This window comes from Neophocaena asiaeorientalis, unplaced genomic scaffold (genome assembly GCF_003031525.2).
Source record: "Neophocaena asiaeorientalis asiaeorientalis breed wild unplaced genomic scaffold, Neophocaena_asiaeorientalis_V1.1 scaffold225, whole genome shotgun sequence".
NCBI lineage: Eukaryota > Metazoa > Chordata > Mammalia > Artiodactyla > Phocoenidae > Neophocaena > Neophocaena asiaeorientalis.
Window position 1 is genome coordinate 4,483,567 of NW_020172364.1, and position 16,598 is coordinate 4,500,164.

The 16,598-nt window shown below is 40.8% G+C and overlaps 1 protein-coding gene across 1 annotated transcript in view; it reads right to left on the reverse strand.

Moving 5' to 3' along the window:
- LIPH (lipase H) overlaps positions 1-16,598 on the reverse strand; it is a 44,796-nt gene that overhangs the window by 7,895 nt on the left and 20,303 nt on the right. The window contains exons 4-8 of the mRNA XM_024768246.1: positions 15,560-15,661; positions 13,535-13,624; positions 10,520-10,687; positions 9,195-9,290; positions 7,341-7,452 (exon numbers count right to left, since the gene is read on the reverse strand). Of these exons, the coding sequence (XP_024624014.1) occupies positions 7,341-7,452; positions 9,195-9,290; positions 10,520-10,687; positions 13,535-13,624; positions 15,560-15,661 (568 nt within the window). The remainder of the gene's footprint in view (positions 1-7,340; positions 7,453-9,194; positions 9,291-10,519; positions 10,688-13,534; positions 13,625-15,559; positions 15,662-16,598) is intronic.

Sequence of the window (16,598 nt, forward strand, 5' to 3'; positions counted from 1 at the left end):
GCACCACAACAAAGAGTAGCCCCCACTCACCACAACTAGGGAAAGCCCGCGCGCAGCAATGAAGACCCAATGCAGCCAAAAATAAAATAAATAAATTTAAAAAAGAAGAAATAGAAAAGAAAATCTGAACAGACCTATAATAAAGAGATTGAATTAGCAATTAAAAACAAAAAGCAAACCTACAAAGAAAAGCCCAGGCCAAGATGGCTTCATGGATGAATTCTACCAAATATATATATTTTAAATTTTTTATTTATTTATTTTTGGCTGCTTTGGGTCTTTGTTGCTGCACGCGGGCTTTCTCTAATTGCAACAAGCGTGGGCTACTCTTCATTGAGGTGCGCAGGCTTCTCACTGTGGTGGCTTCTCTTGTGGCCGAGCACGGGCTGTGGGCGCTCGGGCTTCAGTAGTTGTAGCTTGTGAGCTCTATAGTGCAGGCTCAGTAGTTGTGACACACGGGCTTAGCTGCTCTGCGGCATGTGGGATCTTCCCAGACCAGGGCTCGAACCTGTGTCCCTGGCATTGGCAGGCAGATTGTTAACCACTGCGCCACCAGGGAAGCCCCTCTACCAAATTTTTTTTTTTAAAACACTTTTTAATTAATTAATTTATTTATTTTTGGCTGTGTTGGGACTTCCTTGCGGTGCGCGGTATTCTTATTGTCATGGCTTCTCTTGTTGCGGAGCATGGGCTCTAGGCACGCAGGCTTCAGTAGTTGTGGCCCATGGGCTCAGTAGTTGTGGTGCAGGGGCTTAGTTGCTCCACGGCATGTGAGATCTTCCGGGGCCAGGGCTCGAACCCACGTCTCTTGCATTGGCAGGTGGATTTTTAACCACTGCACCACGAGGGAAGCCCCTCTACCAAATATTTAAAGAAGAATTAACACCAAATTCTTCCAAAAAAAAAAAAATAGAAGAGGAGGAAACACTTCTCAACTCATTCTGTGACACCAGTATTATCCTGATATCAAAACCAGACATCACACACAAAAAGAAAACTAAAGATCAATATGTCTTATGAATATAAATTCAAAAAACTCAAATAAAACTAGCAAACCAAATCCAGCAAAATATAAAAATGACTATATACTTTAACCAAGTGGGATTTATCCCAGAATGCAAAGTGGATTTAACATGCAAAAATCAATTATTATAATACACCATATCAATAGAATTAAGGACAAAAACAAATGGTTATCTCAATACATGCAGAGAAAGCATTTGACAAAATCCAATATCCCTTCAATATAAAAATACTCAACAAACTAGGAATTGAAGGAAATTCCCTAACCTGATAAAGGCATCTACAAAAAAAAAAGTTAATATGTACTTAATATTAAAAGACTGAATGTTTTCTCCCAAAGATGAGGAACAAAACAAGGATGTCTCTTGCAGCTTCTATTCAGCTTAGAAAGAAGTTCTAGCCAGGTCAGTTAGACAAGAAAAGGAGGGGGAAAAAAGGCATTCATATTGGAAAGAAAGTAGTAAAACGATCTCTATTTACAGATGACCTGATCTTGTACATAGAAATCTTACTGAGTCCTCTAATAAGTTAGCAAGGTTGCAGGATACAAGATCAGTCAGTTGTAATTCTGTACACTATCAATGAATAATCTAAAATGAAATTATGGAAAGAATTCAATTTACAGTAACATAAAAAAGAGTAAAATACTTGGATTAAATTTAACAAAAGTGCAAGACTTGTACACTGAAAACTATAAAACATCACTGAAAGAAGTTAAGTAAGATCTAAATAAATGAAAGATACCATGTCCATGTTCATGGATTGGAAGATTTACTATTGTTAATACAGCAATACTCCCCAAATTGATTTGCAGATTCAAGACAACCCCTCTCAAAGTCCCAGCTGCCTCTTGTTTTTTCACAGAAATTGACAAACTGATCCTCAAATCTATATGGAAATTCAAGAGACCCAGAATAGCAAAACAGTTCTGAAAAATACCGCAGTTGGGAGATTTATACTTCCTGATTTCAAATTTTGTTATAAAGCTACAGTAATGCTACAGTAAGCTACAAGACAATGTGGTACTTGCATAAAGATAAGATATATCAATCACTGGAATAGATTGAGAGTCCAGAAGTAAACTCTTACATTTATGGTGGATGGAATGTTTTTTTTGACCATGCCGCGCAGTTTGTGGGATCTTAGTTCCCAACCAGGGATTGAACCTGGGCCCTCGGCAGTGAGCGCACAGAGTCCTAACCACTGGACCACCTGGGCATTCCCAGTCAATTGATTTAGACAAGGGTCTCAAGACAATTCATGGAGAAAGAAGAATTTTTTTCAATAAATGATGCTGTGACAACTGGATGTTCACAGGCAAAGGAATGAAGTAGAAGCCCCCTACCTCACATCACATGCAAAAATTAACTCCAAATGGATCAAAGACCTAAATGTGAGACCTAAAACTATAAAGGAGTTGTATCTAGAATATACACAGAACTCTTGCAACTCAACAATTAAAAGATAATTAGCTTAGTTTAAAAATGGGTAAGGCACATAAAAACCTGCACCCAGATGTCTATAACAGCTTTATTCAAAACTGCCAAAGCTTGGAAGCAACCAAGATGTCTTTTGTAGGTGAATGGATAAATAAACTGTGATACATCAGACAATGGAACATTATTTAGTGCCAAGAGGAAATGAGCTGTCAAGCCATTAAAAAAAAAAAGAAAAGAAAAGGAGGAACTCTAAATGCTTATATTACTAAGTGAAAGAAGCCGATCTGAAAAGGTTACATACTGTATGATTCCAATTACATGACATTCTGGAAAAGGCAAAACTATGAAAACAGTAAAAAAAAAAAAAAATCAGGGGTTGGGGGGAGGGAGGGATGAATAGATTTGAATAGGGAGGGAGCACAGATTTTTAGGGCAGTGAAACTACTCCGTGATCCTATAATGGTAGACATATGTCATTATACATTTGACAAAACTCAGAAAATGCACAACACCAACAGTGAACCCTAATGTAAACTACGGACTTAGGGTAATAATGACATATCAATGTAGATTCTTCAGTTGTAACTAATGTACTACTCTGGTACCAGATTTTGGTACTGAGGGAGGCTGTGCCTATGTGGGGCAGGGAGTATGTGGAAAAGTTGTGTACTTTCTGCTCAATTTTGCTGTGAACTTAAAACTGCTCTAAAAAATAAAGTCTGTTTAAAAGGAAAAGAAATGGCTAAGGGATCTGAATAGACATTTCTCCAAAAAGCTCTACAAATGGTCTACAAGCATATGAAAGATACTCAGCATCATTAATCATTAGGAAATTACAAATCAAAACCACAGTGAGAAAAAAAAAAAACCACAGTGAGATATCATGTAATGCCCACAAGAATGGCTGTAACAAAAGACAGACATGTATGAATGGATAATCAAAATGTGATATATACATACAATGGCATATTATTCAGTCTTAAAAAGGAAAGAAATCCTGTCACATGCTATAACATGGACAAAACTTGAGGACATTATGCTAGGTGAAATAAGTCAATCACAAAAAGACAAATACTGTATGATTCTACTCATATGATGTATCTAAAGTAGTCAAATTCATAAAAACAGTAGAATAGTCGTTGCTAGGGGATAGGGGGTGGGGGAAACGGGAACTGTTATTTAATAGATATAGAGTTTCAGATTTTGCAAGATGAAAAGGTTCTGGAGAGCTGTTTACAACAATGTGAATATACTTACGAATGAACTTACACTTAAACATGATTAAGTTGGTACACTTTATAGGGTTTTTTATCATATGCTTCTTTATCATGATTAAAAAGAAAACACAACTTTTAAAGACTGACAATACCAGTGTTGGCAAGGATGTGAAGAAACTGGAACTCTCATACATCGCTGGAGGGAATGTAAAATGGTGCAGTCCTTCTGGAAAACAACTTGGCAGGGAGTTCCTTAAAGAGGTTAAACACAAAGTCCTCTATGATCCAGAAATTCCATTCCTAGGTATATACCCAAGAGAAATGAAAGCATATGTCCACACAAAAACGTGTACATATATGTTCATAGTAGCATTATTCATAATAGCCCAAAAGTGGAAAAAACCCAAATATCCATCAACTAGTGAATGGATATTTAAAATGTGGTATGTGTGAGCACAGTGGTGCATCTGGGCCAGAGGTCAGTGGATCAAAATACAATGTAGAATATTCATACGATGGAATATTATTCAGCCATAAAAAGGAACGAAGTCCTGATGAATGCTACACATGGATGAATCTTGAAAACATGCAAATCAAAAAAACAGCCAGACACAAGGGCTTCCCTGGTGGTGTAGTGGTTAAGAATCCACCTGCCAATGCAGGGGACACGGGTTTGATCCCTGGTCCAGGAAGATCCCACATGCCGCAGAGCAACTAAGCCCGTGAGCCACAACTACTGAGCCCACATTCCACAACTACTGAAGCCCGCGTGCCTAGAGCCTGTGCTCCACAACAAGAGAAGCCACGACAATGAGAAGCCCGCGCACCTCAATGAAGAGTAGCCCCCGCTCGCTGCAACTAGAGAAAGCCTACGTGCAACAACGAAGACCCAACACACAGCCAAAAATAAATTAATTAATTAAATTTTTAAAGAAAGCCAGACACAAAAGACCACATATTGTATGATTCCATTTATATGACATGCCCAGAATAGGTACATCTATAGAGACAGCAAATTAATGGTTGATAGGGGCTGGACAGGAGGGAGGAATGGGGAATTACTAATAGTAAGTATGGGGTTTCTTTTTGATATGATGAAAATATTCTGAAATTAGATAGTACTGATGGTTTCACATTTTGTAAATATACTAAAAACCCCTGAATTATAAACTTTAAAAAGGTGAATTTTATGGTATGTGAATTATATCTCAATTTTTTTAAGGTTAAAAAAAAAGAAATATATCTAGAACACATATACAAGGAGAGCCAACAGGCAGATAATATCCTTGAATGTGACTTCATTTGTAACCCATAGACTGGTAAGACTGAATAAGCTCAGGGTACATATTCTAATATTATTATTTCCATTTTCTTAAATCATAAAAATACTAAACACTAAAATGTTCAAGTTTACCTGGCAAAAAAGAGAAAAGTATCCATAATCTTACCATGAAATAGAACAACTATTTCCTTTTCTCCCATATCTCTGATCGGTGATGACTTTTTCACAAACATGACTAAAATAGGAATGACTAAACATGAGTAAAATAAAGATGTTAAGGTCTCTATCTTAATCAAGAAACAAGCCTCCAACTTTAGGAATTCCTACTTGGGAGAAATTCACTATATGAAATTCAAATTTCTAAGACATATGTAAAGCAAATATGTAACCAATTATTGGCACAAATACCCAAATTTTGCTGAGTGAGTGCTCCTCATATAACCTGGACAATCTCCCCTGCTGTTTCTTAGACTCTCCAGATGAGGTCTCTGCCCACCTTCCGCATTGATGCCTATAAACTACCTGAGGCTGGTTTCTCAAGATGTGGCCCCTTAGTGGTTCCCTCCCTGAAAATGCTGCCCCCCCATGGGTTTGGGGACATCGGTGCTGAAGGGAGTGTGATATTGGCCAAACCGCTTGCCCTCTGTGAGCCTCAGTTTCCTCATTTATAAAATAGGGATGATAGGAGCTTCCCTGGTGGCACAGTGGATAAGAATCCACCTGCCAATGCAGGGGACATGGGTTCGAGCCCTAGTCTAGGAAGATCCCACGTGCCGCGGACCAACTAAGCCCATGCACCACAACTACTGAGCCTGCACTCTAGTGGCTGAGAGCCACAACTACTGAAGCCTGCGAGCCACAACTACTGACCCCATGTGCCTAGAGCCCGTGCTCCACAAGAGAAGCCACCGCAATGAGAAGCCCACACACCTCAACGAAGACACAACACAGCCACAAATAAAAATAAATAAAATAAATTAATTTAAGAAATAGGGATGGTAATACCACTTCACAGGGTTTTAGTGAGAATTACATTAACCAATGTCTGTAATGCGCTTGGTTCAGTAAACAAAGGCTGTTATTATTATGATCCAAGGATGCATTTTAAAAAGTCACTTCCAGGGAATTCCCTGGCGGTCCAGTGGTTAGGATTCTGCGCTTTCACTGCTGAGGGCCCAGGTTCAATCCCTGGTCAGTGAACTAAGATTCCACAAGCCATGCGGTGCAGCCAAAAAAAAAAAAAAAAAGTCACTTCCAAACCCTGCACCCACACCTTCCTTATTTATCTACACAGTGAGCCCAGAAGGCAATTGCCAGTTTCAGATGACCATCTACATGGTACTCTATGAATGAGGCCAAGAGACAACCCAAGTATCTAGTAGATAATAGGACCCAGGAAGCATCTCCTAAGTAAAAATGAATGAAAGGAGCCTCAAGTTCCTTTGCTTACACTAAAGGGTTTGGGGTTTTTTTTCCCTTTTTCCTGATTATAAAAGTAACAGATGAAAAAAATTATTCATTATTTTAAAACTATATATATACAACAGCACAGCAAATTGAAAATTAAAGAGAAACTTTAAAAGGCACTCATATTCCTACCACCCAAGGGGCAATCTAACATGTTTTGTCATGTTTCTTTTTCATTATTTTTACAGTGTTGAGCTAATTTTATACTTTATATAATTTTATATCCTGCATTTTTTCACTTAGTACATTATAAGCATTTCATTTAATGTTTTATAAATAACTTCAGTGTTTGAATACTATTTTATTATATGGGAACTAACAATTTCCCCATCATTGGATTTTTAGGGTGTTTCCAATTTTCTATTGCAAATTAGATTTTCTGAGTGTCAGAAATATATTTATGTATATATGTATATTATGAGCTCAGAAAAGAATAGAAACGTGTGTATGTGAGTGGGTGCCTTTGGGCATGGGATTGTTGGGATGGGGCAAGGTTTGTGCTTTTATGTTACATACTTATTTACTGTTTAAATCATTTATAGCTAGCAGGGATGACTTTTGAAATTAAATGTTTATGCAAAGGAAGGAAGGAGGAGAGAAGAAAGGAGGGAGAGGGGGAGGGAGAAAGAAGGAAGGAAGGAAGGGAGGAAAAGAGGAAGGGAGGGAGGGAAGGAAAGAAAGAAGGAAAAAAATTCCTGTACCAATTCCATTTGTAAAGAGCCTGAAAGATCAAGAGCCACAAGAAGTAACTAAGCAAAAAAAAAAAAAAAAAAAAAAATTAAGAACTTAGCAATATATCCCTTTATATATATTATAGGACAAAGACATATACAGACCTATAATTAAAAAGTAGATATGTTCTCTGAGCAAAAAAGGAAATAGCAAGCTGCAAAGAATCCCAGCCCAACTTACTGATTGATTTTGGATTCTGTAGTGTTTCCAGCTTTGTCTGTCAATTTGATTGTAATGGATCCTCTTCTTATGTTCTTGTTCCAAGTTATAATATCCACAAAGTAATGATATACTACAAAACAGGGAGAGAACATGGTAAGAGAAGAATATTACCAACTGCTTTCCTGAAGGTTCAATTCGTAAAAACCCAACCTCCCTAATACCTGAGTCTCCTTTTCTCTTCCTCTAGTTTTTCTGCAAAGATCCAGGGCAGAATTTTCTAATATTTTTTTCTATTCTCTTTGGTAAAGATGGCCTGAGTGATGGCAGAACTCTGTGGTATGCAGTTGCCATGTGTAAGCATCACTCTTGGATCAGTGTTTCCACCTTATCGACTGAAATCTCATGGCCTACTGCCAAGTATGATTGGTTCACTTCAATCCCTGCCCATTTTAGAATAAACCAAATAGGGGGCCATGTAGAGACCCTCCACAGCTGTCAAGGCGTTCCTCAATCTGGGCCATGTCCACCAGCCTACCCAGCCTCCCTCATCTCCTCCCCAGCCTTGCCACACCACCTGCACTGCCATGCTCTCTCTTGCTTCTGGGCCTTTCCCCAACTTGGACACTCTTACTTTGCCCCCTTTGCCAATTCATCCTTCAGGTTCCAGCTGAATGCACTCCCTCCAGAAGGCCTTCACTGACCCGCAGACTAAGTCAGGTCTCTCTCAGAGTTCTTATCATGCTCTGGTATTCTTTCATCATTAGTTAACACACTTTACTCATTTACAAAATGCAAGAAAAATGATAACCAAAAAGTGGTAAACATATATGTACATCTATACAAATATTGCCTGTATAATGTCTTATGGCGTTTTATAAAAAGCTAAAATATACTACAATGGTAACTAGGAAGGGATGGTTATTCCTCTTTGTAATCCTAGCAGTAATACCTGTGGATATCCATTAATTCCTACTGAATAAACGAGAGCACATAACGTATCCAGAGAACTATTCTTCCTCCCTACTCCCTGCTCCCCAAGGTCAAGGACGCTCTGGGAAGATGGGGATCCCACCATGATAGTCAGATTTGCTATCTCTTGGTCAGACTTGCAGAGAAGGGGAAAGAGGCTCAGGGAAATGACAGTCCCACTAGGGAATAAGGTCAGCCATGGGGTTGCCATTTCATGGCCCATTATTACTCAGGGGCTTGCCCCATTTGGATTGGGCAGACACCAAACCGTGGGCTGCCACCCATGATTCCAAAGAAGGAGGGAAACCTGGTGATGTGCAACCTCTTTTGTAAGGGTTGCTCCCAAGAAAAGTGAAAAGGGGGATAAGATTGTAAGATGTACATCTGCCCAGGAAAATTCCTACTTGCTTCCCGGGGCATCTGGTCATCTGCTGCCCCATTTAGCTCCCATCTTGAATACCCAACCTCTCAATGTCTTTAGAAGGTCATTGTTTTAGTTTTGGAGCTGGAACTGGCCCATAGATGTGGCTGACACCTGATTTTTCCTAACCACAATTTCCCGTCTCTTGGGGCTCAAGCAAATTTTCTGGAAGATCTTAGTGATTAGAATGGCCATCCAGTGAAGGTAACAACTATGATTTGTTGAGCTTTTAATCCTTATAACTCAGAAGATAGGCATGATTATCCCCCTTTTACCAAGCAGGACATTGAGACTCAGAGAAGTTAAATGTCTTGGTCACACAGCTATTATGTAGGAGAGTCAGGATTCAACCTAGGTCCTTCCAACTCCAAAGTCCATGCTTCACCATGGCCTTCATCTGCCAAGAAGTAGCCAGGAAGCTGAGACTCAGCCATTCCAAAAATAAAAGAGTTGGGCAACGGCAAGCAAGCACGGTCACTCACCGCAGAAGGGTTTCTCCTCAGCTGTGTCAAAGAACGCTGTAGCCATAGGAGGATCCCGCTCCCTTAAATAGCCTTTCCAATTATCAGCATGGTAGCCTATAAAATCAGTCAGAAAAGTGTAACATTATCATGTATTATATAAATGTAAAAGCAACGGAGGAGATGTGAGAACAGCGGGTTTGACTGCCACCACCATCGAGACAATCCCCCACGTACCCACTTGCCAAAGGACCCTCCAGTGGCTTTTCCCCCTATCTATTGACATTACATCACCAGCCCTGGTCCTCAGTAGCAGGGGTGGGATTGTGGGGAGTGACACACACTGGGTAGACTAAAAATAGCACTGATATTTTCCAGCAATTCACTTTCTAGATTATTTAAAACAGATTCAGGTTTATACCTAGAACAGCATCACTTTTGGAAAGCGATGTGCTTCCTTGAAGAACTGTGATTGGGCCCCTGAGGTGCAGAGGACTTGGAATTGCTGTGTTACTCTGTCAACAGGCAGGGAAACGTCCTCCTTCATGATGTGCCTACAGGAATGAGGCTGAGGGCCATCCCTGGGGCCTCTCTCTCTCCTCTGTCCCCACTGCTAGGGAGTGGCCTCCACATTCTGACTTAACTGATCTGGAGTGGAACCCAGGCATCAGTATTTTTTTAAAAGCTCCATAGATGATTCAAATGCACAGTCAAGTCTGAGAACCCCTTGTCTATAGCATGCCCTGATGTTAACTTGAGTCTTTCCTTTGGGTACAATTAGAGAATTCTCATGACCATCCAGTTGCAAAGTCTCCACCACCCAGAATATTTCCACTAATGCTTAGCAAATATCCAAGCAGTCTCCACGGTGTCTGTTACCCCAGCCCACCCCTGTATGTGTCCATGCGCACAGCACCAGAGTGTGGCATGAGGGCATTTACAGACACAATTTGTTAGAGGGGTCGCTTTGCCAAACCCTCCCCCAGCAGAGAGGTTGTGTGCCTGGAGAGAGTGCTCCTGTCCCCACAGGAGCAGACTACGTAAGGTGACTGTGCCTGGGTGAGCTTGGAAAGTCTTCTGGAACCTTCTTTTTCTTGCTAGAATAAAGTATCCTGGGAGGTGGCACTACCTTCTGGATGAAATCCTATATAGATTGCCTTTCTAACATTCTTTATTATTAGGAGACCCCAGAGTACTTCACAGAACAAATTGGCTAGAAAAAACTAAGTAAATTTTTTTAAAACACAGGATTTTCAGGCCCATTTTTAGATGGTAAAATGGTGCTAGGATTCTACCAGAAATTAGCTCTTTGTTAATCAGAGTGGGAAACTGCTTGCTGGACTTACCCAGAAGTGGGCAGGACTCCGTCTGTGATATGCCACAGTTGACACACTTGCCGTTCCTATAATCCCGGTAGGAGTCACAGGGATACGCGGTGATGGTGCAGTTCTCTCTCAGCGAAGAAAGGTACAGGTACACGGACCTCTGGTGGTCACACTTAAAATACTGCATTCCTGGGTTGTAAAAGGAATGATCAAAGAGTAGAGCAGTTGTAGCATTTAGTAATAAATAGTGCCTCGCATATTGTTTATACACATAATTTATCATGTCTCCTACATACCAGGCACTGTGCTAACAGCTTCAATGTACTTGATTCCATTTAATCTTTATAAAACCAATAGATCAGGATTCATGCTGACAAATGGCAGGAGACAAGAAGATAGGCATGATTACCCCCATTTTACCTAGCAGGACACTGAGACTCAGAGAGGTTAAAGGACTTGACCTTGTCCTTCCTTTGTCAGTGAAAGGAAGAGGAAATGTCAGTGGTAGTCAGAGATCCACTGGAAGTTTTCAGCAGAAGGCAAGCACATTTAAACCAATCAATACATGAGAGAAAGACGGCATTGGGGAGCAATTTGTAGAGGAAGATCCCCAATGAGGGCAAGGAGAGGAGATAGTTGTGAAAAAGGATGGGGCGGTGCTTCCACCTTGGGTCAGATGGGGAAATGAATGTAAAGACCAACTTTGTGATCTAAGGTTAGGATAGATAAAATGGCTCCTTCGGGTGGGACCTTGATCTAGGTACAAAAATCAAATCTAGCTTAGCTCTAAGAGGTGAGGGTTTATAGCTGGGGCGGTATTTGGAATAGAAGCATGAGGAGTGACCATAGGGAGTCCACAAGAGATGTGTATGAGGCTTTTCTGGCATTATTGGGGGCCATGGAGAAGTTAACAAGTTTGCCTGGACCTTGTACTTGATCAACAAGACTCCATGACTTCTCCAGAAGGTGCCCAAGCAAAGATGGGGGCTGACATGGCAGAGGCCTAAGGGCCTGGGGGTGCACAGGGCATTCATGAGAGCAGACAAGTGGCAGGGGCTCCATTTCTGCTCCAAAGGTGAAGGGTGAAGTGAGAGGAGTTCAACAATAGGAGGTGGCACTGGAAGCTGTAAGTGGGCAAGAAGAGGTGAGACACAAGCCTCAAGTTAATTCTTGGTGGGTGCCATGTGATGTGATGGTGAGAGAGGAAGTTGATGAGACACAGAGGTGGCCATCAGAAGAGTTGGAGCTGATGAAGGACTTCAGTACAGAACATCAGAGAGGTTCATCAGAAGGTTGATGGGTCAGACGATGAAGTCATTCAGAAACAGGAACTGGGTCCCAAAGATGGGTAATCAAAGGAGATAAGGATCTCAAGAGCAGACAGTGAACTCCATGGAAAGAGGAGTTGTGATTGTGAGCTAGTAGTTTGGAGAGGCACTGGGAGCTGGAGTCAGATCAATGTTTCTTCTTTCTCCGGAGTCCACATATGCCCATAGAAGAGATCAGTGGAGGACATAAAGAAATAAACTGGACGACAGAGGAGAAGCATGGGGCCAAGCTGGACTGGAGTGAAATCTGACAAGTCGACATTTAATTATTGTTCCTGGAACTTCCACTTGCAGAAACAATGAAGTTAATAATGCTACAGAGGATGTCCTTTGTAAGCAAAGCACATTATCTTTGGCTGCTCGTGAATGTAGTTACATTACAGCACACAGGACAGGATTTGAATACACACCATTTATGGTACAATGTGATTGGCCCTACTTATGTCATTTCATCTGGATCATTTTCAAACACTACATCATTCCCATGGAGCCATATACAGCTACCATTTTGGAACAAGATCATCTTTTTCTAGAATTATTTCCATGATTGCTTAATTGTCTCTAACAATGGTGAAATACAGATTCAGAGCACTTGGCGGGGGAGGGGGTGTGTTTTGTTTTTTTTTAATTTTTGGCTGCGTTGGGTTTTTGTTGCTGTGCACGGGCTTTCTCAAGTTGCGGCGAGCAGGGGCTACTCTTTGTTGCGGTGCGCGGGCTTCTCATTGCAGTGGCTTCTCTTGTTGCAGAGCCCGGGCTCTAGGCGCATGGACTTAAGCAGTTTTGGCACGCGAACTCAGTAGTTATGACACACGGGCTCAGTAGTTGTGGCTCACGGGCTTAGTTGCTCCGCAGCATGTGGGATCTTCCTGGACCAGGGCTCGAACCCGTGTCCCCTGCATTGGCAGGCGGATTCTTAACCACTGTGCCACCAGGGAAGCCCAGGGTGGGTTTTTTTAATTCTGTCCCCCACCACACTTTAATGTTGCCCTCCAACTACCCATTTTTGTTTTGTGAGTTTTTTCTCGTGATAAAACTAATACATGCTCATTTAGAAAATAAAAAATAATAGCAAATTATGATGCAAAAATTACCTAGAAATCCAACATCCAGAGATCACCACTAATAATTATTTGGAGCACTTATGTTTAGTGTTTTTTTCTGCACTTACACATGTACAAATATACATTTAAAAAACAAATTGGGATTATACTGTATAATTTGTGTATTTTTCACTTAACATCATATTGTAAGCATTTTCATTAATCTGACAATATGGTTTTTAAGAATTACATTCCTTTGTGTAGGATGCACCATACTATTTAATAATTTTCCTATGTTGGACATTTAGATTATTTCTAAAAACTTAACTATTATAAACAATGCCATACTGAATATCTTCACTCTGATTTTTGTCTACATTTTCCATTATTTCTCTAGGAGAGATTTCCAAATGTGTAATTTCTAGGTCAAAGACACACCTTTTCAAGAGAGAGAGATAATTCAAAATCGCTTTTAATCATATGGTTATTTTTTTTAAGTAGTATATTTGAGTAATAATGTTTAATTTATAATTTATATTTATACCACCGCTATCTTCCCAGGAAATTTGTTTTTGATTAAAAACGATTTCACATAGGATAATATCAGATTTTTAAAATACGCCTTTTTTAAACCACTATTTTACAAAATATAAAGTATCTGCACTTACCTCCAAATATTGTTTTGGGACAACCAGGTTGATCCAATCCTCCGTTTGGGTAGAAGTCTATGTTTCCTAATGGTTCCCTGTAGCCCAGTGCTAAAAGACAATATACTAGGCTTTTATACTGCTTTGAACTTCTCCCATCTCACAACTCATTTGCCTGTTTAGGATATAGGCAGAGATTGTCTCATTCTTGTCTTTGCTGCTGTTGTTGTCGTTAAACCTATTTAAATATTTTGTCCAAAGTCAGCCAGATAGTTAGTTAGAAAGCAGTGATTTCCAAGTAGGAGACTATGAAGCTGGTAACAGAATTTACTTTCCATATTTCTGAAAATGTAAGAGAGTTTGGTCACTCATTCACTGCATGGCTGATAAAATGATATGTTTCATGTTTATATTTGGCTGGAACACTCATTGCTAGGTGCTTCCTGAGCCTCTAATTACATGTGTGTAAGTCTTTAATGAATAAGAAACAGGAAAAAATGAACCTTTACTTAGTAGGAGAAACCTTTAAAATTTGGGGATCTAGGATGGTTAAAAGATTGGAAACTTCTAGAAAATGGGGACCTAGAAAATTATAGATTTAATAATTGCTTATTCTCTTTAACCTTGTAACTCCAAAGTAATCAGTAAAATGCTTGATTAAAAGTTTATACAGGGGGGCTTCCCTGGTGGCGCAGTGGTTGAGGGTCCGCCTGCTGATGCAGGGGACGTGGGTTCGAGCCCTGGTCCGGGAAGATCCCCCATGCCACGGAGAGGCTGGGCCCGTGAGCCATGGACACTGAGCCTGCATGGTTCAATCCCTGGTCAGGGAACTAAGATCCCACATGCCGCGTAGTGTGGCCAAAAAAAAAAAAAAAAAAGATTATACATATGTATGTATGTATATATATATGTATAAACAAATATATAGTGTATCATTGCAATAATGATAATAGCTATTATATGTTCAGGAAACTACATGTGTCTGTGGGTGTGACACTAGGGGTTTTACACAGATTTCTTCTAATTTTCACAATGTCTGAAAAGCAGCCATTGGTAAATTCAGATGAAGTAAGTTACAGATGAAGATTCTGGGGCTTGGAGGACTTATGGACCAAACATGATACCACCAGAAAGAACCAAACCTGGGATTTGAGTCCACCCCTGCCTTGACTGCAAAGCTTATATTTTTCCTTCAAAATTTGCCCTCTCCAAGAACAAAAAATAAATTACTCTATGCCTTCAAGCATTAAAATAACATTGAGGTACTGCACCTAAGTAAGGTAATACTTTGCAAACTGCATAGTAAGAACACAGCTATTTCACAGAGACACTTCTTCTAAGGCAAACAATTGCTGAATACCACACCAGAGTGCCCACAATAGGCAGTCAAGGATGTTTCAGGTGGTTATATCACAAAGGAGATGTACTATTAAATGTCCACTATGGTCTGTCCCCTCAGCCCTCCCCCAAGTTCCTACTCCAGCTCTTCTCCCAAACATCTGGATATAAAGACCCATCTGTAACATCAGCCCAACCCCCAAGCCATGTACCCAATCCCAGAAATGAAATCAACACCATAAAAGATAGAAATAGCCAGGAAGATCCACAGAGAGCTAGAGACCTATAGGTGGTTCAGAAATGCTCTGTGTGGAGAGACACAACACTTAAACGTATCTTTCAGCTTAAGGTAATAATGACAAAGAACCAACAAAAACAGGGAATCATGCATCCAAACCCAGTTGTACTTATGGAAACATTTGTCCACATGGTATGCAAATCAGCCTGTCCTTGACTGGTCAAGATGATCACTTTAAAAATAACAGGAGACAATGGGAAATGCACCTCTACTCCATCAGGAGATCCTGGGTGCCTGCATTAAAGCAGCTTCCCTTCAGTATTCTTGTGGATTTGGAAACTTGCCCGGTAGGAAAAGAGGGAATCTAGAGGAACCTGATCCACCCCTGCATGACAATCCCCCTAGCGGGAGACTCTTTGGGAGTCTGGGGGTGACGGTGTGGGTGGTCACTGACCCACAAGGAATGTTACCATCAATGTCAGAATGGATGACGTCAACGAACTGTGCATCACCGGGATCTAATCTGTCCTCTGGAGGTCTCCCATTGAATAAAGGGCCTGCAGGGTCCAGACCTGCAAGGAAAACAGAGTCGGCTTGGCAGCCCCTGCAGCCGGGCTTTGGATCCCTCCCCACGAAGATGGCTCACAGGCTTCGGGGAATCCTCGGGTGGGCAAGCACTCACATTCCCATCCTGCTGTGTCAGGCTCCTTTCCACAGCCCTGTATAGCCTTTTCCCACACTAAAGGTGGTTACCCTCACAGTGCCCCCTGAGAACTCATCCGGACTCCATCTGGAGGTGTACTATACCTTGTGCAGGGCTCCACGGCAGGGAGTGCACAGACATATGGGGACCAGGGACTGGAATAAACTGGTTCCTCAGGAAAAAAGCATCTAAGAGTGCATATAAAAAGCAGACACTGTACTTATCTTTATCTCATTTTAAATAATCCAGAAACTTCACTCAACTTTTCTTTCTTGTTATTAAAAAAGCTCCTTTATTGTTTCCATTTTTATTCACATTTACTGGCTCACCTGGTCCACATCACAAAGGAGGAAAGGTAGCTATTGTCATTCCCATTTTACAGATGAATGAACTGAGGTTCAGGGAGGTCAAGTGTCTTAGCCAGGGCCACAGCCTCACAATGCAACCACCTCTCTCTGTTGAGCTTTTGGTTTCATTGAACTGGGTTTGGCAAACTGAGTGGGAAAGTGTGAGACTCACTGGTCAGGCCAGGTATTAGACTAGGTATGGAAGAGGGAAATTAGGTGGGTGCCAGTTCCTGCAGAATTAACCCACCCCATAAATGGCTGAACTGATTTCTTGCTCTTGGTCAATGTTAGCTGGACATTCCTCACCATTATTATGAAATATCTGTAAAAACAAGAGAGCAGCTCCTATGATGATGTAACCACAAACTAAAAACAAAACACCAGAGGATCCCAAAGACCTTGCTAACTAGAAACTTACCTGGAGTGAAAAAGGTTTCAAGGGATGTCTCCGAGTTTTAA